This window comes from Tursiops truncatus, chromosome 3, assembly GCF_011762595.2.
Source record: "Tursiops truncatus isolate mTurTru1 chromosome 3, mTurTru1.mat.Y, whole genome shotgun sequence".
NCBI classification, from domain to species: Eukaryota; Metazoa; Chordata; class Mammalia; order Artiodactyla; family Delphinidae; genus Tursiops; species Tursiops truncatus.
The window spans coordinates 42,939,682-42,965,376 of NC_047036.1; the positions used below are offsets into that span (position 1 = coordinate 42,939,682).

The 25,695-nt window shown below is 38.2% G+C and overlaps 1 protein-coding gene across 3 annotated transcripts in view; it reads right to left on the reverse strand.

Annotated features, from left to right (window-relative positions):
* Positions 1-9,491: 9,491 nt before the first annotated feature.
* The window catches only part of IL6ST (interleukin 6 cytokine family signal transducer), a 49,531-nt gene continuing 33,327 nt past the window's right edge, over positions 9,492-25,695 (reverse strand). For 2 of the 3 annotated variants that reach the window (XM_019930034.3, XM_033852873.2), the window contains 6 exons: positions 24,554-24,655; positions 24,222-24,368; positions 23,810-23,950; positions 19,073-19,169; positions 15,309-15,390; positions 9,492-14,476 (listed from right to left, as the gene is read on the reverse strand). In XM_019930034.3, coding sequence (XP_019785593.1) covers positions 13,739-14,476; positions 15,309-15,390; positions 19,073-19,169; positions 23,810-23,950; positions 24,222-24,368; positions 24,554-24,655 — 1,307 coding nt within the window. In that variant the 3' untranslated portion in view covers positions 9,492-13,738. The remainder of the gene's footprint in view (positions 14,477-15,308; positions 15,391-19,072; positions 19,170-23,809; positions 23,951-24,221; positions 24,369-24,553; positions 24,656-25,695) is intronic. The other variant, XM_073802126.1, reaches the window with a different exon arrangement.

The window sequence follows — 25,695 nt, forward strand, 5'->3', positions numbered from 1 at the left end:
CCAGAGTTCCTAGTGCCAAAAGGCTGCCCTGACACTGCAGCTGGGGAACCATGTTCTAGGTTTTTTATTCTTTTTGATGTAATTCTAAATGAAATTGTGTTCTTAATTTCTCTTTCTGATAGTGTTATTACTGCATAGAAACACATCTGATTTTTTGTATATTGATTTTGCATCCTGCAACGTTACAGAATTTGTTGATTAGTTCTAACAGTTTTTCTGTGTGTGGAGTCTTTAGGGCTTTCTCCATATAATACCATGTCATCTGCAAATAGTGACAGTTTTACTTCTTTTCCAACTTGGATGCCTTTTTTTTCTTTTTCTTGCCTAATTGCTCTGGCTAATACTTCCAATATTATGTTGAATAAAAGCTTCAAGAGTGGGCATCCTTGTCTTTTTCCTGATCTTGTAGAAAAAGTTTCAGCTTTCCACTGTTGGATATAATGTTAGCAGTGGACTCGTGATGTATGGCATTTATTATGTTGAGGTACCTTCCCTCTATACCTACTTTGTTGAGAGTTTTTAATCATAAATGGATGTTGAATTTTGTCAAATGCTTTTTCTGCATCTATTGAAATAATCATATGATTTTTTATCCTTCATTTCATTAATGTGGTGTATCACATTGATTTATGTATGTTGAACTATCCTTGCATCCTGTAATGAATCCAACTTGATCATGGTGTATGATCCTTTTTATGTGTTATTGGATTTGGTTTGCTAATATTTTGTTGAGGATTTTTGCATCTATGTTTATCAGGGATATTGGCCTGTAATATTATTTTCTTGTGTCCTTGTCTTATTTTGGTATCAGGCCTTGCAAAATGAGTTTGGAAATATTCCCTTCTCTTCTATTTTTTTGGAAGAGTTTCAGAAGAATTGGTATTAATTCTTCTTTGAATGTTTAATAAAATTCACCAGTGCAGGGCTTCCCTGGTGGCGCAGTGGTTGATAATCCACCTGCCAATGCAGGGGACATGGGTTTGTGCCCTGGTCCAGGAAGTTCCCACATGCTGCAGAGCGGCTGGGCCCGTAAGCCATGGCCGCTGAGCCTGCACGTCTAGAGCCTGTGCTCAACAACGGGAGAGGCCACAACAGTGAGAGGCCCTTGTATGGCAAAAAAAAAAAAAAAAAAAAAAAAATTCACCAGTGCAGCCATCTTGTCCTGGGCTTTTGTTTGTTGGGTGGCTTTTGTTTACTGAGCCAGTAACCTTACTAGTAATCAGTTTGTTCAGATTTTCTGTTTCTTCATGATTTAGCCTTGGTAGGTTGTATGTTTCCAGAAATTTATCAGTTTCTTGTAGGTTGTCCAATTTGTTGGTGTTATGCTTATTGTTATTGTTACAGATGAGGTAAATAACGGTCACAGAAATTGTGCCAGTTTTGTCCGCCCTCAAAGCCCACGCTTTTTCTAATGGGTAACCTTGCATTGTTTGTTCATTTCTCTGTGGGTCTATCTGTGTAATTGGGAAGAGTTGAACTTGGATGGGGTATAAACCTGGCTTTACTGAGAACCTGGAGAGGGTCTGGGGCAGAAGTCTCACATTTTCCTACCCCCTATCAGTGCCATCGTGCTCGATGCTCTTCACAGACAGAACCTCAGATGAGGCCTGAAGTCACAGGGCAGTGTCCTGGGGAGTTTAGGTAGTTGGCACTGGAATATAGGAAGGAGGGATAAAGGCTTCCTTTATTGATTGGGCAGTGGTATTGACTACAATTGTCTTGAAAGTGGAAATGAGGTATTTCTCAGCTCTTTGCCATTAGCAGTTGCCTGGAGACACCCCTGTGACGTTCCCTGTCTAGTCATACCCTGGAAGTCCTCCCTTGCTGTTGGACCCACCCTCCCCAGCTCATAGGTACAGCCAGAGACATGGCGTGAACATGGGCCCCTGAAACCAACAAATTGGCCTCCCCAGGACAGAAATCTGCCAGTCCTAAAGAGGGAGGATGGAACCTGGTGTCTTATGACAAGCACCTAGGACCTCAGGCTTCCCTAAGCGTCTGCAGGATGTCTCTCTTTGGAGACAGCGTCAAAAGTAGGGTAGCTTTTCCTTTGCCTCCTTGGCTCATTTATCCAGATATATCTCCTTTCTCTCTTTCCTGACTGGCTATGTGGCATCTTAAATGTCTTGTGAGCTACTTTTGTCTTCCTGTTTTCCTCCAAGTCTAAGCCCCCTTCAGTTTTCACCAGCATCAGAGAAACTCTTCTTAACAGTTTCTCATTCCAGGCTTTACCCTCTCTTGTCCATTCCTCACTCAAGTGCTAGAATAATCTTCTCAGTCATCCCACTTGCCCAGTTGGAGAACCTGGACAACTTGCAACCTCATATGATGACAGGAAACCTGGCTCCCAGCTGGCTACATGGTCACCAAGCAGGGTGGAGTTCACCCCCAGAGTTGAGCATGTGCACTGAATGTCTTCTTTGGCTCTGTGCCCTGGGCACCTCGCTGGCCTCATCTGAGCATCAGCCCTGTCACCAAGCTCCTGTCTGTCCCACTCACTTTATTTCTTACTATCCGCTCTGTGCTATGGGAGGCCCTGGGGAGGTCTCTGACATCATGGAGTCATGACACTTCATTTTTCATGGGATCAGGAGAGAATCTGACACCTGCAGGACTGTTTGCACAAGCCCTCCTTGTTTGGAAATGGGAATGGCTTGCTTTCCATGATTCTATTGGAGAAGAGAGAAATCTGCTCCATGCTGCCTCAAATTCAGTAAAAATGTGATGATTGGATGTTTCTATTGAACTTTCCTTAATTTAGGTCAGAAATTTTTTTTTAATTAATTATTTACTTTTGGCTGTGTTGGGTCTTCGTTGCTGGGCGCTGGCTTTCTCTAGTTGTGGAGAGTGGGGGCTACTCTTCGTTGTGGTGCGCGGGCTTCTCATTGCAGTGGCTTCTCTTGTTGCAGAGCACGGGCTCTAGGCACATGGGCTTCAGTAGTTGTGGCTCGCGGGCTCTAGAGCACAGGCTCAGTAGTTGTGGCACATGGGCTTAGTTGTTCCACGGCATGTGGGAATCTTCCTGGACCACGGCTCGAACCCATGTCCCCTGCATTGGCAGGTGGATTCTTAACCACTGCGCCACCAGGGAAGCCCCGAGGTCAGAGATTTTTGATTAGATGTCATCTTGGGCATTTCTGTATCTGTCTTGGGATTCCCTCCCCCTAGTACTTGACTGCGGGTTGTAGATCAACCTGACTGTGGCCATGCTGAGAAAAATGGAGATGTGACAACTGGGATCCTTGATTACTTTCGGCCAAGGGCTGGAAGCAGGGCAGGTAATATCTGGATGTTGCTCAGAGAGGTTAACAAAAATTATTTTGCCCAATTCTGCAATTTAAATCATACATCACAAAAAGAATTATAGTTCAATCTGACCCCCAAAACCAAGGCAACATTAATATGAGAACAGTTTGCACACACTAGTCCCTCTCCTTTTCACCAGTTCATGCCCATTACTTGTTCAAAATTCCACAGAAAATTATTTTCTTCCAGGAAGGCATGCCTGATGAATACAGCTTTTTGCCTGAATAGAAAATGAGTGTTTCCCGTAAAATCATTTCCTAGGAAAGGAAGAATCCCCCAGTAGTAAATTTCTTATCAGGTTTCTCATTTTACAGGTTCTCTCTCAATTACTTTGAAAATAAGTTCTGTTTAGGAAAAACCCATTCATCAAAATTCACACTAGTTTGGAAAGCATGTGGAGATCACCAGGAGAATTTCCATAAAAGGAACCAAAGGCAAACGCCAAAGATTTAGCAATAAGTAACTCCTGCAGTAAGATCTCAATTTTTAATGTGTTAGATTTCATTGTAAACAAACTTTTAAAAGACTCCTTTAAAAAACAAAATGATAAGAGGTTACATTAGAGATGATACGTAGGCATTTCTAAGATAATTGGGGGAAACTGTGTTAATATTACACAAGTGGTACTTAGGGCTTGGAATGCTGTTTCCATTGGCAGCTTCATCATGCTGTGTCTCAAACTAGATGGGCTGAGCTCTGGAAAGATGCTGATGATTCAAAAAGGGGAGCTTGTGATGACAAGGAAAGGTCTTGCTGTCCAAGAGCATACAAAGATTTGGATAGAATTATTTCGTAAGGTATGAGTGAAAAAAACAATTGTCTATATTCATATATTCTATATAGTCTGACTTAAAATATGGACTGTAGTTAGACATCTGACTATTTAATCAACATCTCTGAAATTTAAACATTCAAGGTGTCCACATTTTTTTCTTTAGGATCTTCTCATTAGAAATTGGGGTATAACTCTACATTTGGGGCCGTCTCATCGTTTAGTCTGGAGATAACTCAGAGCCTGGTGCATGGCTTGGATTTATTTGACTTTTCTGATGTGTTCTTTTTTTTTTTTTTTTATGGTTCGCGGGCGTCTCACTGTTGTGGCCTCTCCCATTGCGGAGCACAGGCTCCGGACGCGCAGGCTCAGCGGCCATGGCTCACGGGCCTAGCCGCTCTGTGGCATGTGGGATCTTCCCGGACCAGGGCACGAACCCGTGTCCGCTGCATCGGCAGGCAGACTCTCAACCACTGTGCCACCAGGGAAGCCCTGATGTGTTCTTTTTTAAGGATACGCCTGATCCTAAGCCTGTTTATTTCATCTTTTTTTCCAGACAATGACTTCTGAGGGCAGGGCTGTCCTCTTTTTCTATTAGAACCCTCCTGATCGAGTTTTTTCCTCTTGAGGTGTTGGAAAGTTCACTCATTCATCATTTTCCTTGTCTGCAGGATGATAAGATTGAATAAGCTAGTTTGTAAGGATCCATACTGGCTTTAATTTTTTCTTGAAATTAAAAAAAAATAATAATTATTTATTTATTTTTCACTGCGTTGGGTCTTCTTTGCTGCACACAGGCTTTCTCCAGCTGCTGTGAGCAGGAGGGCTACTCTTCGTTGTGGTGCACGCGCTTCTCACTGCAGTGGCTTCTCTTGTTGTGGAGCACGGGCTCTAGGCATGCGGGCTTAAGTAGTTGCATCACACGGGCCCAGTAGTTGTGGCTTGTGGGCTCTAGAGCACAGGCTCAGTAGTTGCAGCACACGGGATTAGTTGCTCTGCGGCATGTGGGATCTTCCCGAACCAGGGCTCAAACCCGTGTCCCCTGCACTGGCAGGAAGATTCTTAACCACTGCGCCACCAGGGAAGTCCTTGAATTTTTGTTTTTTGACTCACCAAGTATATGTGTTGCTTTAAAAAAGTTTTGCCCTTGGTGGGGGTGGAAGTGTGCTGGGGATGGCAATCAGGAGATGCTTTCATGTTGGAGGTGAAGAGAGGGCGGATTCCTAACTTGCCATGGCACTATGCAACTCTGGGTAAAATGAAATCTGAGACACATGCTAAAAATTAAAAAAAGAAAAGTTTCAATAACAAATTAAAAAGTCTGTTCTGTCTCTTCATCCATCCAGCTCTTTCTATAAACAAGATTTATGAAGCACCTGTAAATACCAAACACTGTGCTAGGTGCCAGGGACTCAGAGTTGAATAAGACAGGGACCCTGCCTCCAGGGGGTTCGGCTCCTAAGTCAGAGATAGACAAACACTGGCCATTAGCCTGGTCTCAGGACACAGAAGGCCCTTAACTCTGCAGGGAAGGAAAGAGGAGGAGAATGGAAGGTCTCACCCAGGAGGATCTGTTTGAGGCTACTACTGGTGAGTAGGTAAGAATTTTTCAGCTGAGCTACAGACTGGGGGCAGGAGAACATTTTAGGAGAGGAAATCATATGCATGGGCTGGGAGGTAGGAAGAAACACAGTATATTCCGGAAACGAGGGAGTGTGTACCTGGAGAGGGGGCTATATGAGGCTGGAAAGAGAGGCCCAGCAGGACCAGGAAAGAAGATGGAGCCTGAAAAGCAAATGCTGGCAGTTTGGTCAGAGTAGCAGGACCTCCGCAGGCCCTTCATGCTGCCAATGCTACCCCCTAGTGGAGCAGCAGGAGATGGGCAGGAGCTGCTGGAAACCATGTTAAAGGGAAGGCCCCAGAGGTGGACAGGCTGGAAGTGGGTCCCTGCGGTCGGCAGCAGACCCGGGAAGTCTGTGGCAGAACCACCTGGGACAGGTGATCTGAGCACTCAGGAAAGATGCCCTGCCCCCAGATCCTTTGGTCACCGGCTGCAGTCGCCAGATCCCACCGTTAGAGGTTCCCCCCCATCCCTGCCCCCAAATAATGAGACTGTAGGAGTTGTGTCAGCATGCATTCTGCTCAGGAAAGTGTGACATCTTTACCTCTCTTTTAGGTGTTCCTATAAATGCATGTGCTGTGGGGAGGGAAGGCAGGCTTCAGAGCTAACTCAGATGAGGGCATAAGGGGAGAGATCCTGATTAAGGAACTGTACTCTGGGCTCAAGGCCCAGTTAGGATGCTTTGAAGTGGTCCGTCGGGGAGGGGGTGACCGTGAGGTCCTGGGGTAGGGAGGAAAGGACGAGGAGGGGGACAGAAACTCAGAAAGAAGTTAGCAACGTCTGGGAAACAGAAGTGCATTCCTGTACGAGCTGGCCTTCCAGCATGCCCACCATCCAGGGTTTTGCTAAGAGTGGTTGGGTACAGTTGGTATACATGGCAGAGAATATAGGCTTTGCAGTCAGGCTGGAGTTGGAGCCCCTTCTCCCCTCTGTCAACCATAAGACCCTGAGTGAGTTGTTCAACTTTTCTGAGCCTACGAGTCTAAATGGTTCTGGTATCTACCTCTTAAGAGTTTTTCAAGGATTTAATGACCCCAAGTGAACATTCCATAGATGGTGTCCATTTGTTAACCTGTATACACCCTGCACCAGCATGGCCCCCAGTAGGTGATCAGAAATGTCTTGGGCAAGGAAGGGCCCCTCGCCGCAGCAACGTGAGCAGCCAACAATTTCTAGTCACAGTTCTGAACGTGGAACTTAGATGTTCTCAGAGGTCCTTTCCTGGGCTCTGATGCCTGCTGGTAACTCAGGTGTTTCTAAGTCTAGATTGAACATTGGGCAAAATCCACACTGACTTTGACCTATAGTGAAGAGTGGCTGCCTTTTCATTCCTGTTTTTGGGGCGTTTCTTTCATTTTAATTATTTGGTTGCACCAGGTCTTAGTTGCGGCAAGCGGGCTCCTTAGTTGCAGCACGTGGGCCTTTGTTGTGGCAGGCGGGATCCTTAGTTGCGGGTCCCAGGCTCCTTAGTTGCAGCACTTGGGCTCCTTAGTTGTGGCACGCAAACTCTTAGTTGCGGCATGCATGTGGGATCTGCTTCCCTGACCAGGGAGTGTGGAGTCTTATCCACTGAGCCACCAGGGGAGTCCCTGCTATTTCATTCTTTAAATGTTCCTGCAGAGTTCTTTCTGTGGTCAGAATCTCAGTGCCTTAGAGTACCTTTTTACTTAAATATTCTCTCTCAGGCCATTCATTTAAAACCATGATCCCCTTTCTGGAAGCGTACAGAACCAGTTCCAGAGAAGTTGACATTAATTCATTTAAAAGCTACCACTAGTCAACAGGCTTTTTCTGACTTCAGCCAAAACTGTAGGGAAAACAATTTCCTATAAGGACAGGATCCAGGTGTGTACTTATGAGTTTTATCTTTAACCGTTAAGATTCTTCTAGCAGAGAGAGTGGCACTGACATATATACACTACCAAATGTAAAATAGATAGCTAGTGGGAAGCAGCCGCATAGCACAGGGAGATCAGCTCGGTGCTTTGTGACCACCTAGAGGGGTGGGATAGGGAGGGTGGGAGGGAGACGCAAGGGGGAGGGGATATGGGGATATCTGTATACGTATAGCTGATTTCACTGTTAGGAAGCAGAAACTAACGCAACAATGTAAAGCAATTATACTCCAATAAAGATGCTAAAAAAAAAGATTCTTCTAGCAAAGGAAGCCTGGACTGAGTCAAGGGGTGGGATCTCATTCAGTGTTTGAAGCAGTGCTCTGGGGAATAAATCACTTTTGACCGCTTGGTTAATCTGGCCACTCTATCAAAAGGACCATCCACAGCCCTAGCTGATGAGGTAGCCGGAGCGAGAAATGCTTGATCTGAGTTGTCTTCTTTTTCCCCTTTTATTTTTGTGTGTGAGGATTCCCACTATGTATCTCACCACATTATCCTGGAAGGATTCTAATTTCAACAAATGCATAAATGTATAAATAAAAGCCATTTAATGTTTTTTAAAAAATGTTCAAGAATGAGAAAAGACAATTCTAGTTATACTTTTCTGACATGTAAAACGACAAAACCAGAGTCACAAGGGATAAATGTAAAAGAATTGGGTTTTGAATGTCCAGAGATTTCTAAAACTAAGCTATGCCTTCCCATGTTTGAAACCTTTAGCAATTGGGAAAAAATAACTATAATCTAAAAAATTTTGAACTTTGAATTTAAAGGTAGGTTTTTCTCCCTCAGAGTAGATAGAACTGTTTTAAGCTGTTGAGGAACCAAGTAGCCTTTTGAAGGTCTTTCTAGGTTGGCCAGCAGCCAACCTAAAGGAGCAGCAATGGGGGCATGGGCTGTTGACCTGGGGTCACTCACTACCTGCTTCCCTCTGCTTCTCCACACTTCCTTCTCTTTCCACCTCAGGTCTCTTTTTCTCCTTCTCTTCTGTACTCTATTAAGTAACCAGAGCATGTTTAACTAGACTTAAACATCTATGTAAGAGCACAGTTTGTTGTCCTCTTGTTTATATTTTGAAAGCATGGAAGGAATGTTTTATATTAATTTAAAAAGAAAAAAGTTTAAACCAGAAGTTAAAATTGTTTCTGTGTCTCTGGGCTAGGGAAACTGAATGCCGAGGGAACTCTGTTATCTTTTTGCAGTAGGATGGATTGGATGCATAATATAAATTAGCGTAAGACAAGAGGTACCACAAAGAAGTCAGGCTGAGCCTCTAAGAGCCACAGCCAAAGACTTTAAACAAACACATAGCCCAAAGCCAAGACGCTATTTCTACAACCTTTAGTATATATGTGAAGGGATGAAGTTAACTTGTGTGTTTGTGGATTTTTCATTTACTGCATATTTAAGATAAAAGCACAGTGTGAAGACACAAATCTAGTAGTTCGGATTTCCTTCCAGGTGGAGCTGTTACTTTCATACACTACTACTCAGCAACCTCAGGGGGCAGCAGTGGGATGCTATGGGTCAACCCGCTTCGCGCCTCACTGTGACAAGACTCTAGTAAGCACCTCTGTACTTGGTTGGTCCCCTGGCAACCCAGTTAAAAAATATCCATTGGGAGGTAAGATGCTGGGATTCCAGAAATCATCTCAGTAAATCCAGAAAAATGGTAAATGAATTTGCCACCTCCAAGTCTGTATTTATTAAGGCCGAGACAGGGTATTGATTTTCTTCTAAACCCTATCCATTATGCTAAATGAGCATTTAAAAAGCCACAGAACCCTCAAAAAGCACCTAGTTTACACAAAGGCCCAACACCAGTAATGATAAATCCTGTTACCTTAAACATTATGTTTAATGACATCTGGTAGTGACCACACCCAGAAAAAAACTGAGTTAAGAATTTATTAAATTTACTTAAAGGATGCGAGCTGATATATAAGAGAACATTTAGAGTTATGTCAACATAAAAACAATAGCTGTGGTTACAAGTTGCACATGCAATTCACTGTGCAAAAGTGAAAATACATACAATAGTCTTTCTAGACAAGCCTTCTATATGAAGTTAGATTAGGTCGGGGTAGAAGAGCAAGTGAACTTAAAAGGATTGCACTTACAATTAAATGGGACATAGGGTATAAATAGGAGACATACCTAATGCTACTCACTGTACTGTAGTACTAGCAAATTGCACACTTATTTTTAGAGTATACTATTCAATATATATATATATAGAGAGAGAGAGACTAAGACTAAAGAATTTTCAAATATCCACCTTTAAACTATCCCTTTATTTCTGACACATCACATTTTGATATTCATGTAACAGCATCTGAAGCATGTAGTTATCATTCTCAAAGCTTATGTTTAAGGGATAAAAGGTCTGTAACATCTATCACCGTTGGCCTTAAATTCATTTTCATCATGATCTATCAACTTTAAAGAACTGTGTAATGAAGTTTAACCCGTTTTAAGGAACTGACTACAAAAAGCCTTATTAAAAAATTTAGAAATAGGTAACAGAAGAGCTCATCCAGAGCTGCCTTTTTATTTTTAATGCAATGTATATTAGAATATCGTGGGAATACACATACAAGTAGTATATACAATGAAAAAAAATAGATTAACCCAAAAGATACTACATTTAGCTTTGGAAAGTTTTGTTTTGACATACATCTAAATTCTGTTTATAAATAACCTGAAAAGGAACGGCTACCAAAGACCAGTTTATAGAATTAGGCTGTAAGTTTGCTAGTTTAAAATTTCTTAAACCTAAATATCTTGCCATTTTATGGCTTCATATTCTTTTAATTTACAAAAGTGCAAAGAAATTTTTAAAGTAATCTTACCTGGGCAATAGAATCTAACACGACCTCCAACAGAAAGCTATCCCAATATTTTTAAACAATTGAACTTTAAGTTTTATGTAGCTTATTATTTTGACACTTTACCCATTTCAACAAAAAAACTACTGAAACAGAAATGTATGGTATAGAAATTTGTTCCTAACACCAAAGAGAGGAGGAGGTTGGTGTGGAATATAACGGAATAGACTAGGAAGAGTTCTCCTACTTAATTTATAGTTGGTCAGTACATGCCAGTTAACAGAAATATTTTAGGGAATTCTACTATATAGTTATTCTATTTCTAAATTTATGTCATGATTTTAACTAAACTACGTGAGTAGAAAAAAGACATCTTTTAAATTTGATTTCTATTTATAGTGCTATTTTAGATGTTCCACTTTAAATTTGACTTTTCATAAATATATGTTTTAAAAGTATATTTCCACTTCATTAACCCTTAACTTCACAATAAACTAGGGTCTTGGATGACTTCGTGTGTAAAAAAAAATCTCTTATCAAAGAAAAAGGTTGAAATTAAACAAACAACTAGGCACAGAACAGATGTGAACACAAAACATGTGAATGATTCTGCTTTTTCCCTTGCTTCTGGTCACATGTTGGGTATGTTCCCTAGTGCTGAATGATCCATGTTAAAAAAGAATTAAACTTTTAGATTTTAGTGGGTTTGAAGTCTGATAGTTTTCCAACAGTTATTTAGCCTCATGCCTTTATGAAGGATGAGGGTAGGATACCAAAGACACCAGTAACAATCAAATTACAATAACAACACATGTAACATATGCTTATTATTTTTTTAGTCTTACAAGAGGGCAACTGCATCAAATTTTTGGATACTATATATTTAATGAGTAGTTTATCCACTATCTTAAACATAGTCTAATTTTCACATAAATTAACTGGATTTGTTTCTGGGCCTACCTAAAATATAATTTACATATATCAAGACAGATTATTCTAAGACATGCCTTATGAAAGTAATTTTGTACTTAAGTTTCATGATTGCTTTTCTTTTTGGGGGCAAAGATGTATATTACATAAATATATTTATTTCCTGAATGAATTTTTGCACAGTAACTATATCCATTTAATATGCCTAAAGTGCTTTTGTGGCTGGGGGGGCATTCACTCACTGCACCATGTTCTACACAAGTTTCAACATACAAATTTGCTTATATGATGTCCTTTCTTAAATAACTATTTGTTCTGATTCCCAGAGATCATGAGTTCACATTTTATAACTGCCCACCTCCCATGTACAATCTCCACACTAAAATGTTCTCCACAACACTGCTATTTGTTAGGAGGAAGGTTAGAGCTAAACATGGTTATAACAACATGACTACTTATTTTGAGGAAATGAAAAATGTAATAAATATAAATTTGTTGACATTTAGCAAGATAAATCCTGTCCTGATTTGGACCAGCCTTTGATAACCAACTTAAACGGTGGTAATGCTTATTACCTTGTAGTGTGTAGTGTGTGTGAGTTTGGGGTCTCTCTGTTCCAACCTGACCTGTCTGTGCCTAATTTTCCTCATCTACTACTGATTCTGACATTCTACCAATCTCATGTTGGTTTTGCCTAAAGTAGAACAGGATATATCAGAATAAAGCATCTGCTCTGTCTCGCAAAGACCATATATGAGAAAGAACTCTGAAAAGTATCAGGCAAGAATACAAGGGATAAAGCATAACAGCAAGTCTAATGCGAACAATATTGAGACAGTAATGAGTCGAATTACATCTCAACTGTAAATGTGTACTAATTTTTCTCAGCCTTTTATTCTTCAGTAACCTCTACAAACTATTTTAAGTTGGCTTGGTTTCTGTAAATTAAATATGACAGAAAAACAACACAAACTTACTTGACAGCAGTAGTCAACCACATGACAATTTCTTCTTACTTACTCAGCTCCTAGTTTTTAGCCCCTGCCTCCTCGTCAAACGTGGTGGGTAGGGAATAACATAAATGCGAAAGTGAGTTTAGTGCTAAACTCTGGAAGCCCAACTCACTTTTCCCCTGAAGAACAGAACATGTGGGAAAAGGTTTAAAATATTCCTAAATCATCATGTAGAACTAAGTTCCACCTACCTCAGAACAGGCAGACATTAAAATACTCTCTCTTCATTAAGTGCCTCTACAATAAGGATATTTGCTAACTGCGAGATTTCCTAAGATCAATATGTACATTTTTGGGGTGGTGCTTTGTTTGTTTTGGTGAGTATTGCCCAAGTCTTCTTAACTTATTAGTCTGCTTCAAACACCTACTAGAAAGAAAGAAAAAACTCAGTCTTGGCCTACTTAAAAAACAAAGCATATTAAATCAAAACACATTTTAAGGTGAAGACATACTGTATAAAGTGCCTCATCAACCAAATTCTCTGACGTCATAACAAGAAGGGTCAATAATGTTTATATACATGTACAGAAAAGTGTTAACAATTTAAGCCTTTATAAATGGCAAAGGATTTTTTAAATGTTTAAGATAGTTCGTCACATTCATTCCTAGCTCTTATCTGGACCCTCTGCTGAGTTTGTGAAATGGATCTTCGGAGGTTGTCAATAGTGATAGAAAGCAAATGTTTGAAAATTTACTTAACTGTCTAATATTAAAAAATTAATATTTTTAGTTTGCCAAGTTAAAACTCCAGAATTCCTTTTCTCCAGTAACTGGCAGCATCATTACCAATGGACGAGAACTAATATTTTATATGTTGGTATGATTATAAATGAGCCCAATTTTTTTTTTTTTTTTGTCAGACAACAAAAGCTGGGCTCATATTAGTTGTACCATCTGGACTCTTTTTAAATTACGTTGTCACTTGAAGTAGAGGGTCTAGATCTTGCTCCCCCAATTTTTATGCTAATTCTCCCCAAGATTTGATATTTGATGACTATTCTCGTTAAAATCAGTATAGCTGTGCTCACTAAGTTTACCACTGCTTTTAATTTGAATACCCTCTGTTTTCTAGATAGCAAAACCAAAAGTTTCACTTTATAAATTTCAGACAAGCTTTGTTTTTCTTCAGTGCAAACATCCTGAAACAGCACAAAGTCATTCAGCTATTTGGAGGATGAAGTCAGTTTATGTAGTGCTTTAAGTCAAATCCCAGATATTCTGGAATGGAAACAGCCCACATGGGAGGACAGTACCTTCTTGTCCTTAAGGGCAAATGATCATCTTCAGTGAGTGAAGATCTGAAATCACAGATAAAATACTTTTAGCTTTACTTTACAGGTACTTCCAAAGTTGTAACAGGAGTTAGTCCGTCACTGAGGCATGTAGCCACCTCGTCTTACAGTCTGTGGTAAGTAACTTTTAGGCATTCCTTCATCAATTGTAGCCTCCATCCCAACTGTTTCAAATCTCTCTACTTGTCCTTCGATGCCTGGACCAAAAGCATCTGCTGCAGGAACTTCCTGAAACATTTTCATCTGCCCAGATCCATAGGGCTGTGAAATATGATCTGAAATCTGTTGCTGTTTAAGTCTAACAAAATCTCCTTCATTGACTGATGAAACTTGCTTTGACCTTTCAAAATGCGAAATATCTGGACTGGTTTCATGTTGACTGCAGTTCTGTTTGAAATACTGTTGCCTGGGCAAAATGCTGTCACTGCCATCTACATTATCTACCAGCTGTAGATCTTCTGGCCGTTCTTCAGAATCTAACAAGGGCTGGGTGGACTCGGATCTTGAGAAGACTTGGACCGATGGCACCTGGTGTCTGTAGCCACTATGTACCACAGTGGAATACTGGACAGTACTCGAAGTGTTCTGTGCAGATTCATTTTCATCACTGCTAGAAATGCTTGGCCTAGAAGATGACATGCATGAAGACCCTCCAATACCACTGCTGTGTCCTTCAGTATTAATTTTTTCCTTCTTGAATAGGTCCAATGATTTTAGATCTTCTGGGAAAGGCTTTTTGTCATTTGCTTCTATTTCCACAACACTTACATCAGTGAAATTGCCATCTGGATACATTTGATCTTTTGAATTAAAATGCTAAGAAAGAGAGAAAATGAATTATTACCTATGGTGCATGTTCATTTAGAAACTCTGAAATAATTACATATGACATATTAGTTAAAGCCACAGAGTAATGAATCTCTGAAACTTCTCAGTAGCTTTTAATGGTGCAGAGATAATCTATATCACTAATTAAATCACGTGAATCACGGATATTGTGAAATGATTCTAAAAAGTATGACTCAGAATTCTAAGTCAATATTGTTGGTGTTACATTTTGATAAACTTAAAGGTCTAGAAATAAAATTTCATATTTCATGCCTAGTCTGGGCAGCCTAGGATTAATTGGATAGAAAAATGAGGAAAACATTATTAAATCAAACTCAAATGACTGAAGTTTCATAGGATATACATGTCAATCTGCTAATCTAAAATTAAAGGACTGTCAGAAGATAATAAGTACAAATCATTCCCCCTTTACGGACGTTCAAGGAATTTACTGTAGGTTTCCAGAAGCCATTTAATCATGTTAAAATGGTAGATTTAAAATTTTATTTTAATATATAATCTAAAATGCTTGCCTTACAACAGAGTTATCACACAGCAGCATTAAAACATAGGTTTTCAACTTACAAGTTCAATCAAATATTTTTAATGTATACTAAATAGAATTGGGAATATAAGGACAAATATGCTATGGTGATAATAAACTCCCAGAATACATAAGTATTAAATTTTGACTAAAATTCTCATTTATGTACTATTTTCATCTACTTTTCGATTCAGTCTGATTATCTTTTGCTTGAACTCTACAATATATCCTAATATGCTTGTGTATTACAAGTAAGTCAGAAATATTTTATCTTACCCTTGGAGGTGTGTGAGGTGACCACTGGGCAATATGACTCTTTGAAGGATCTGGAACATTAGGCCAGATGTGTTTTTTAATTCTGGAGAGAAAAGAAATATCGCATATGTAGACCCACATGTAATAAACAATGAATAGTCTCTATTTCTAAACATTATTATCCAAGAATCTTAAGAATCAAACCAATTAAATAAACAAAAAATACCTACTGTATCCCAAAGCTAACAAAAACATTATTTTTCTTGTAACCAATAGAAAAAGAAATACTGTTGAAAATGCATAAGGATCTTTATCCTTAAAGAAAAACTGTTTGTTTATAAGACTAAAGCTGGTAATCAGTATTCAATTTTTAAAAATCTCTGAAATTAAATCCTGCAATAAAAACCACTTAAAGGGCTTCCCTGGTGGTGCAGCGGTTATGAATCTGCCTGCCAATGCAGGGGACACGGGTTCGAGCCCTGGTCTGAGAAGATCCCACATGCTGTGGAACAACTAAGTTGGTGTGCCACAACCACCGAGCCTGTGCTCTAGAGCCCACGAGCCACAACTACTGAGCCCGCGTGCCACAACGACTGAAGTCTGTGCGCCTAGAGCCCATGCTCCACAACAAGAGAAGCCACCACAATGAGAAGTCCATGCATTGCAACGAAGAGTAGCCCCTGCTCGCAACTAGAGAAAGCCTGTGCGCAGCAACGAAGACCCAATGCAGCCAAAAATAAATAAAATAAATAAATTAAAACAAACAAACAACAACAATAACACTTAAAAACTTTAGCCAGGGTCACAAAAAATTGTGGTATACCTTCTCTCCCCAAAACAAAACCCCAAAAATGTTCAATTTTCACATTGGTACAAGATAAATTTGATTTTTCACAAGGAAGAAAAGGCTAACAATAAATTCAGGATATCCCCCATCATAAAAAATCTATTTAAATATGTTTACCATAATACAGTCCCTAGCCCAACATTAGAGGTCCATAGTGTACACAGGTACACAGGAAATGAGTCATCTTGAGAATAAGTTCAAATAAAGATGAGTAATAAGATCCTAACAGACTGTCCTGCAGGAACAACTATGAAATCTGGACATAATATAAAAAGCAATAACGTTAACAACCTAAATGAACTGACCAACCAAAAAGAAAAAATGGATGAATCCCTTGTAAGACACCAATTACCAAAACAGATTGAAAAAGAAAACTTCAATAGCCCTATACTTGTAAGAAATTCAATTTTTAATTAAAAACCTCCCCACAAAGAAAACAGCAGGCCCAGATGGCTTCATTTGTGAATTCTATCAAACATTTAAAGAGGAAATAATACCAACCCTACACACTCTCCCAGAAAATAGAGGTAATATGTCCTGAGGCCATTCATTTTATGAGATAATTAGTATTACCCTGAGTCTAAAACTACACAATGACACCACAAAAAGGACAAACCAATTATCACTCATGAACATAAAAATGCAAAAATTAACACACCGAATCTAGCAAAATCCAAGGGATGCAAGGTATAACACCTGAAAATCAATGAATAAAATTCATATTTATGAAAGGAGAAAAATCATAAGCTCATCTCAACAGATGCAGAAAAAGCATTTGACAAAATTCAATATCCATTCATGACAAAAACTCTTAGCAAAACATAAATATAAGAACTTCCTCAACTTACAGCTAATATAACATGCAATGGTGTAGACTGAACGTTTTTTCGCCTAAGATTGGGAATAATGGAAAGATGTTGGCTCTTACTTCTATTCAACATAGTACTGAAGGTCTTAGCCAGTACAATGATGAAAAGAACTAAAAGTATAAAGACTGGAATCTTTACTTGCAGGCAGCATGACTGTGCATGTTGAAAATCCAAAAAGTGACTAAATTAATTTATGAAGATCTCAGTATACAAGACCAATATATTTACAAGATCAATTGCACTTTTCAATATACTAGCAATGAACAATTAGAAAGTAAAAAATTTGAAATTCTATTTATAATAGCACATAGGAAAAAAAACACTTAGGAAGGAATAAATTTAACATAAGATGTGCAAGGCCTGAAAACTACAAAACATTGCAAAAGGAACCAAGATAAGTGTAGAGATATACCACATTCACGTACTGAAAGATTTATTTGACTAATGAACATGTGAACTCATGTTCAGATTGCCTTTTACCCTAAACTGATGGACAGATTCAATAAAATTCCAATAAAAATTCTAACAGATTTTTAAAGGAAATTTATAAGCTGATATTAAAATTTATATGAAAAGGCAAAGAACCTAGCAAAAATAATTTTGAAAAAAAATATTGGAGGAATTCTACCACCTGGTCTCAAAACTTACTATAGAGCTATAATAAATCAAGACCACGTGTTATCAGGATGAATAGACATATAGAACAATGGAACAGGATTGAGAGTCCACAAACAGATCCAGACTTATATGGATAATTGATTTTGGCAAGATAATTCAATAGGAAAAGATAGCCTTTTCAATAAATGATGCTGGGAATGACTAGATATCTATGGAAAAAAACTTTGACCCTGACTTCACAACATGCACAAAAATTTATTCTAAATAGATCACAGCACAGAGCTAAAATGATTAAACTTCTAGAGGAAAATATAGGAGAACATATTTGTGACACTGGGTTAGGCAAAGATTTCTTAAACAGGACATAAAAAGCAAGAACCATTAAAAAAAAAACCCTGATAAAATGGACTTGATCAAAATTAAACTTTTGCTTTTCTAAAGTCACAGTTAAGAGAATAAAAAGGCAAGCCACAGTTCAGAATTTGCAAAACATATATTTGACAAAAAGTTTGTAACCAGATATATAAAGAACTCTTAAACCTCAATATTTACAAGACAAATCACCCAATTTAAAAATGGGCCAAAGATTTCAAAAGACACACCACAAAAGAAGATGTATAGGTAGCACATGAAAAGATCTATTACTAGTTATCATGGAAACAGAAGTTACAACCACAATGAGATAGCACTACAAACCCATGAGAAAGAATAGCTAAAATTAAAAACCTTGTCAGTACCAAGAATTGAGGATGATATGGAACAAATGGAACGCTCACATTGCTCTTGGGAATACAAGATGGTACAAACACTTTGGAAAACAGTTTGACAGCTTCTTATAAAGTTAAATATGCACTTACTGTATGACCCAGCAATCTCACTACTAAGTATTTACTCAAGATAAATGATAATATATCGTCACACAAAGATCTGTATGTGAATGTTCATAACAACACATACATATTTTAGCTATTCATCACAGCCAAAAATCAAAGAAACAACCTAAACTTTCATAATAGGTGTACAGGTAAACAAATTTTGATATCTCTATACTATAGAATACTATTCAGCAATAAAAAGAAAAATACTAATTTATGCAACATGGATGAATCTCAAAAATATGTCAAGTGAAAGACATCAAACACAAAAAATTACATGTTGTTTGATTCCATATATGTGAAATCCCAGAAAAGGTAAAACTGCAACCAGAGAAAGTAGATCAGTGATTGCTGCGGCCAGGGGCTGAGGGAGAGGACACAGTACAAAGCAGAATGAAGAAACTTTTTAGAGTGATGGAAATGTTCTCTATCTTGAGTGTGGTGGTAGTTATACATCTATATACAGTTACAAAAATTCATTAAACTGTACACTTAAGATGGATGAATTTCACTGCATGTAAATTATAGATCAATAAAAGTGGGGGAAAAGGCAAAATTATGAATATGGGTACTTACAGGTCTCGCTTATTAAAGCAGAATAATACTCCCAAAAGGGTTGTCAATAGGAATGCTAAGCAAACAGGTACAACAATAGCTTCAATTTCTCCTTGAGCTAAAGAAAAAGAAAGGGGAAAGAAAGAAAATAACTGTTGACACATATGCTAAAGAGAAATTATGCAACTTCCCAACCAGATTACTGTTGAAAAGATGAAATGCCATCCTAATATTTTTTTACAACCTTTTCAAACTTAAAGGTGTTTCTCTCCCCCCTCCCTTCCCCCTTGGTAAATCATATCCTAGCTACTTACACCTTACACAGTAACCTGACCACATAGTATGCATAAAATATATGTTGGCTGGGGGAATAAATTGATTAGTTCAGTTTATTGGATAGATAATCTATCTACCTGGTAAGAGCTTTCAAACCTATTTATTTTATTTCGGTCTGCACTCAGCAGAATCTTAGCAAAAGCTTATCTCTGAGTTCTAGAACTAATGGGTAGAATTGGAAAAGTTTTTTCTTTTTTAAAATTAATTAATTTTTGGCTGCGATGGGTCTTTGTTGTTGCGTGCTGGCTTTCTCTAGCTGCTGTGAGCGGGGGCTGCTCTTTGTTGTGGTGCGCAGGCTTCTCATTGTGGTGCCTTCTCCTGTTGCAGAGCACGGGCTCTAGGCATGCAGGCTTCAGTAGTTGTGGCACACAGGCTCTAGAGCGCAGGCTCAGTAGTTGTGGCGCACGGGCTTCGCTGCTCCGCGGCATGTGGGATCTTCCTGGACCAGGGATCGAACCTGTGTCCCCTGCATTGGCAGGTGGATTCTTAACCACTGCGCCACCAGGGAAGTCCCTGGAAAAGCTTTAAACAATCTCAATAATTGCACTATAAATGTAATCTTCTATAAGGAATAAAAATGTGAAATTCAGGCAAAATTTTTAATAGTTATTTACTATTTTCAAAAAGATGATAAATCTAACATAGGGCTAAGAATTTTAGGAGAATCTTAACAGGCACAAGGAGTGGCAGAAGTAGGAATAATATCTAAAACGCAGCAAGCCTGAGATTCCTAAATACCACATGAATCCCTATCTGCAATCAAAACTACAATAAGGGGTCACCTCACGCCGGTCAGAATGGCCATTATCAAAAATCTAGAAACAGTAAATGCTGGACAGGGTGTGGTGAAAAGGGAACCCTCCTGAACTGTTGGTGGGAATGTAAATTGATACAACCAATATGGAAAACAGTATGGGGGTTCCTTAAAAAACTAAAAATAGAACTACCATATGACCCAGCAATCCCACTACTGGACATATACCCTGAGAAAACTGTAATTGAAAAAGAGACATGTACCACAATGTTCACTGCAGCACTATTTACAATAGCCAGGACATGGAACCAACCTAAATGTCCACTGACAGATGAATGGATAAAGAAGATGTGGCACATATATACAATGGAATATTACTCAGCCATAAAAAGAAATGAAACTGAGTTATTTGTAGTGAGGTGGATGGACCTAGAGGCTGTCATACAGAGTGAAATAAGTCAGAAAGAGAAAAACAAATACTGTATGCCAATGCATATATATGGATTCTTAAAAAAAAAAATGGTACTGATAAACCTAGTTGCACAGCAGGAATAAAGAGGTAGACATAGAAAGTGGATTTGAGGACATGGGGTGGGAGGGCGAAGCTGGGGTGAAGTGAGAGTAGCATCGACATATATACACTACTGAACGTAAAATAGTTGGCTGGTGGGAAGCAGCCGCATAGCACAGGGAGATCAGCTCAGTGCTCTGCAATGACCTAGAGGGGTGGGATAGGGAGGAGGGGAGGGAGGCTCAAGAGGGAGGGGATATGGGGACAAGTATATGCATGTGGCTGATTCGTTTTGTTGTGCAACAGAAACTAACACAGTATTGTGAAGCAATTATACTGCAATAAAGATGTATAAAAAAATAAAAGAGGACTTATTAATCAAATGAATCACTAATTGGGACAATTTATATTAGAGATTTTTTTTTTTTTTTTTTTGCGGTATGCGGGCCTCTCCCGTTGCGGAGCACAGGCTCCGGACGCGCAGGCTCAGCGGCCATGGCTCACGGGCCCAGCCGCTCCGCGGCATATGGGATCCTCCCGGACCGGGGCGCAAACCCGCGTCCCCTGCATCGGCAGGCGGACTCCCAACCACTGCGCCACCAGGGAAGCCCTAGAGATTTTTTTAATGATTTACCTATGGTTGTTTCTGGTTAACTCCTCCAGCCCCCTGTAACTAGTCTTTTACAGGAAAAAGTAGTATGAAAGTAGTACTACAGTAATACAGTATTCACTTAGTCTTATCTTTCCACCACACGCATCCCTTTGTAAGTAACTTTACCTCCTACAAAGCATGATAGGAACCAAGAAATCAGATAAAGTCTCAGGAATAAACTATAGGTTGGAAAATATTAATTCCTGAATGCTAAGGTTCTCATACATATGCCAAATCAAATTCAGGAAGATCCTCTCCTTTATTGGTGCTGAACTTCTGCTTACTATGTTTTCATGCCTTGGGCCTTTGCTCATGCTGAACTAAGATGCCTTCTTCTTCCTATCTGTCCACATCTTAACTTCAAGGCTCAAGTATTGTCTTCCCCACAAAATCTTCAAAGGTAAAACTCCCCACTTCAGATATCTTTAAATTTCTGCTCTATTTACTATCTACATGGCTCAAATGTCTCTCTGTTTTGTTTACTTGTACCATATTTCTTCAACTAAGCTATATGGTCCTTGGGAGCAAATTCCATGCCATGTGAAGTAGCCATAATGAATCCATACAACAATAGATAGGCCAGAGGAAAAAGCAGATGATGAAGTAATAAGTATGATTTCGTTTTTGGAAAAAAATGTATGCACAGAAAAGACTAGAAGGATATATAAATATGTTGAGATTATTTTGGATGAGGGATCAGGAGTGATTTTTCTTCCTCTTTGTATTTTACTGTATAGTCTAAATTCCTTATAATGAACACTATTTTTATAATCAGGATAATATTTTTAAAGTTTATTATTACTATTTTTTAAAGATCATGGCACAAAGTTTTATTTCAAATATTACAGGTATCCCCCCACTTTTGGAAAGTTCACATTATGCCACTTCACTTTCAGGAAAGACCTACATGAGTATAGTACAAGCTTTTTTCATAAATTACATTAATGTCTGTTTTTGCTAACAGAAATAAATTTATGAAAAAAGCTTGTTAGCGTACTAACATAGGTCTTTTGTGAAAGTGAAGTGGCATAATGTGAACTTTCCAAAAGTGGGGAATACTCTTTGCTCTATACCACTTTGGCTTATGAGAGGTTTCATAGGAATGCTCTACTTTTGGATGGTGGGGGAAACCTGTATTTGTTACATATATATTCTACAAAACATGTCACCACAAATCTTATCCCATAGCCTATATTTATTATTGGCCATCACAGCAAAGCTCAGGATCTTTTAATATCCATCTTATGTAGTCACTTATCTACTTATTTGCTCTCTCAGCAATCATTCAACCAATGAGGAATATGGTTGAATGATTTATTTATTTATATGATAAACAGCTTATTATTTATCACTCACAGATCTTGGTGCTTGGGTGTGGGTGTTACAAATACAATTACAATAAAATAAGGTAATTTCTATAATGATTCAAAATGTAGTAGATACAGGAAAGAATGCAGTTTAAGTCTGCTTTAGGGAGGCTACAGGAATAGCCAAAACAAGAAAAGGTATAGGGCCACATACTGGGAAAAGACAAAAAGGTGGGGAAAATGACAAGAAGTTTAGGGTCAAAGAAAGAGATTATGAAAGCACATGCACAAGCAGTAATTAGAAGGCATGATCTACTGGACCTGATACTTGGTTTATGTAAGTGAAAAAGATATGAAGAAACTTACTACAATTGCACCTAAATTTCTGGCTTTGGCAAAGGGTTGTGGCATGGAACAAAGAAGGAAAAATGTATTTGAGAAGGGAAGAGAGGATGGCTGAAGTCATAGGCAGGGAATTTGAATAGGCAAATCAGAAAACAGTGCCAAGAACAGTGCTCTGGAGAATATAGAGCATTTAAAAGAGACCAAGAAGAAAGTACCAGACAGGGAGGAGACTCAGGAGAGTGCTGTTAGAAAAACAAACGAAGGGAAGAGACAGTTTCAAGGATGAACAGGCCAACAGGGTCAAATGCTGGGAAGCGTAGGAAAAAAAAGATGACTAAAAAGCATGCATTGGATAGGACAAGTAAGGGGTCTTCTGTGAGTGACACTAGAGAGGTTTCAGTGGAGTGGTGGGTTGGAAGCCTGGTTTGAGCAGGTTAAAGACTGAGCTGGAGGTATGGAAATGAGACTTCAAGGGTGGACTAGTCTTTACAGCAACCTGCCCGTAAGAGGAAGAACAAGTGAAGAAAGAGACCACATCCAAGCTTTGCCAGTGAAAAAGTAAACTCATTTAGAAAGATACACGATTCTTTTGGGATTTACAGAGTACAAGTGAAATCAGTCAGAGACAATTAAAGAAACAACAAAAAAGTAAGGAAAAAATTTTCTGTAAAGAAATAACCAAAACCAGATAAACAACAATATAAAAATCATAATTTATGAACACTTCATTTATATGAATCCAAAGATGCACTTTAAACAAAATTTTAGCATATAAACTAAGCCCATTTTTAGTCTGATTAAATTTTAAAAAGAAAAAAGAAAAGAAGAAAGATCAAACATCATTATTTCTTACCAAACTTTGGTGTAGTAAAAGTGAATTCTGGACCATCCTTTCCACCTTCGTCTGTATATGCTGCCATTCGTACCATATACAAAGTGTCACTAGTCAAAGAGGACAGCGTATATTCTGTGTGTGAAGAATCCACATTCACAGCTGGAAGAAATCAATAAGTGTGCTTTATTCAACTACTCTTGCTTGGTTTGGCCTATATTTGACATTGTGAGTGTCTTAAAACATATTTTACTAGAAAACAATGTTTCTTTAATAGGACCATGAAAGCAACCATAAAGCATATTCTCAGGTATCTCTTTTCTGAGGATAATATGCTATACTAAGATGTATAACACAAGAAGGTGAGACAAATTAGTATTTAAAAGCTTAAGAAAAAACACCTGATTCTTAATAGCTGATATAGTTTTATTACCAGTTTCATTTCCAATGATGGTTCTATAAAATATAGTATAATTTCTGATAAATCCATTCTGAACATCAACAGGAAGTTGGTCCCACTCTAAGACAGCTTCATTTTTCCCCACTTTTTTTGTCCGGACAGTAGGTCCTTTGGAAGGTGCTGAAACAGAATAGGGTATTTACCAAATGAAAATCATTAGAATTTAGTAAATCATTAAGACTTCGTAAAATTTCATTATCATGAAATTATTTGAACATAGTAAGACATATCCTTATTTAAAAGGGATAAAATGTCTTTGTTAGTTAAAAAACAACATTTTTCAAAGAAAATAGGTCTGGACTTACGAGCTTGTTTAAGGTATGCCTTTATAGACTCGGGGAGTCCTGGTCCATCAGCATACACTGGAGTGACTGTTATCAAATAACATTTGCTCTCTGCTAGGTTTCCTAAAGTAAGAATAGTGGATTAAGCATTTTTTTCCCTATAGTGAAAAAAACCTAATTAATTCCATTACTTACTTTTACATTATAATTTCATGACCACTGAACTTTATTTTTATTCATTTTTAAAAATTGAAATATAGTTGATGAACAACATATTTCAGGTATACTAAATAATGATTTGACGTTTGCATACATTATGAAATTATTACCACTGAACTTTCCTTTTTTTAAAACTGCAACTTTTAAAGTAAGCATTGCCTTTTGTTTACTGGATTCAAGCTTAACAGAATAAAACTGTTTGAAAATAAAAGGTTACTTTTATTGCCAATACAGTGAATAAAAAATATTTATACTGTCAATAAAAGTAATGATTGCATTTATATTCAGGATTTATAAAACACTGATCTCAAATTATCCTGGGTCTTCCTTAGAGTTTGGCAATTTTTGTACATTTTACCTACTTCTCTGAGAACTGCCTAAGTGCAAGATGTCACTAATCAGAGCTAGGGAAAGCGCTAATGGCTGTGGTTTGTCAGGTGACTGGGAAAAAAAGAATTAGTGTTACTTCTCCCAGAAAGTAACATAATTTTAAAAGAAAAAATTATCTTAAATGTTTCCTTTATTTATAATCTCTCCAGATTAACAAAGCAATCTATCTATCCCTTCAGCACGCAACAGCAAAAAGTTTCTTTTTGTTATACTGAAGTTTATACTTTCAATAAGAATTACATTTCCTTAACTATTATGCATGAAGTGACATACGCTTTTTCGATTTCTTAAAGAGTAATTTTCTTGATGATTCAATACTATCAAGAAGACAGTATTTTTATATTCTGCTGTAATACAGTGATGTTTTATCAGGCCTACTGAGCTATGTGGGGATACCTGCAAAACCTGAAGGTCTCCAGAGCCTATGCTATGCTATAGTACAAGTTCCTATTGTCCAGTTATTATCAATCTATCTCCTCTCTAGCTCCACCTTGCTTTTATTTGGATAAGGTTGATAAACTAGACAACCAGGATTAGTAAAACTATATATTAAA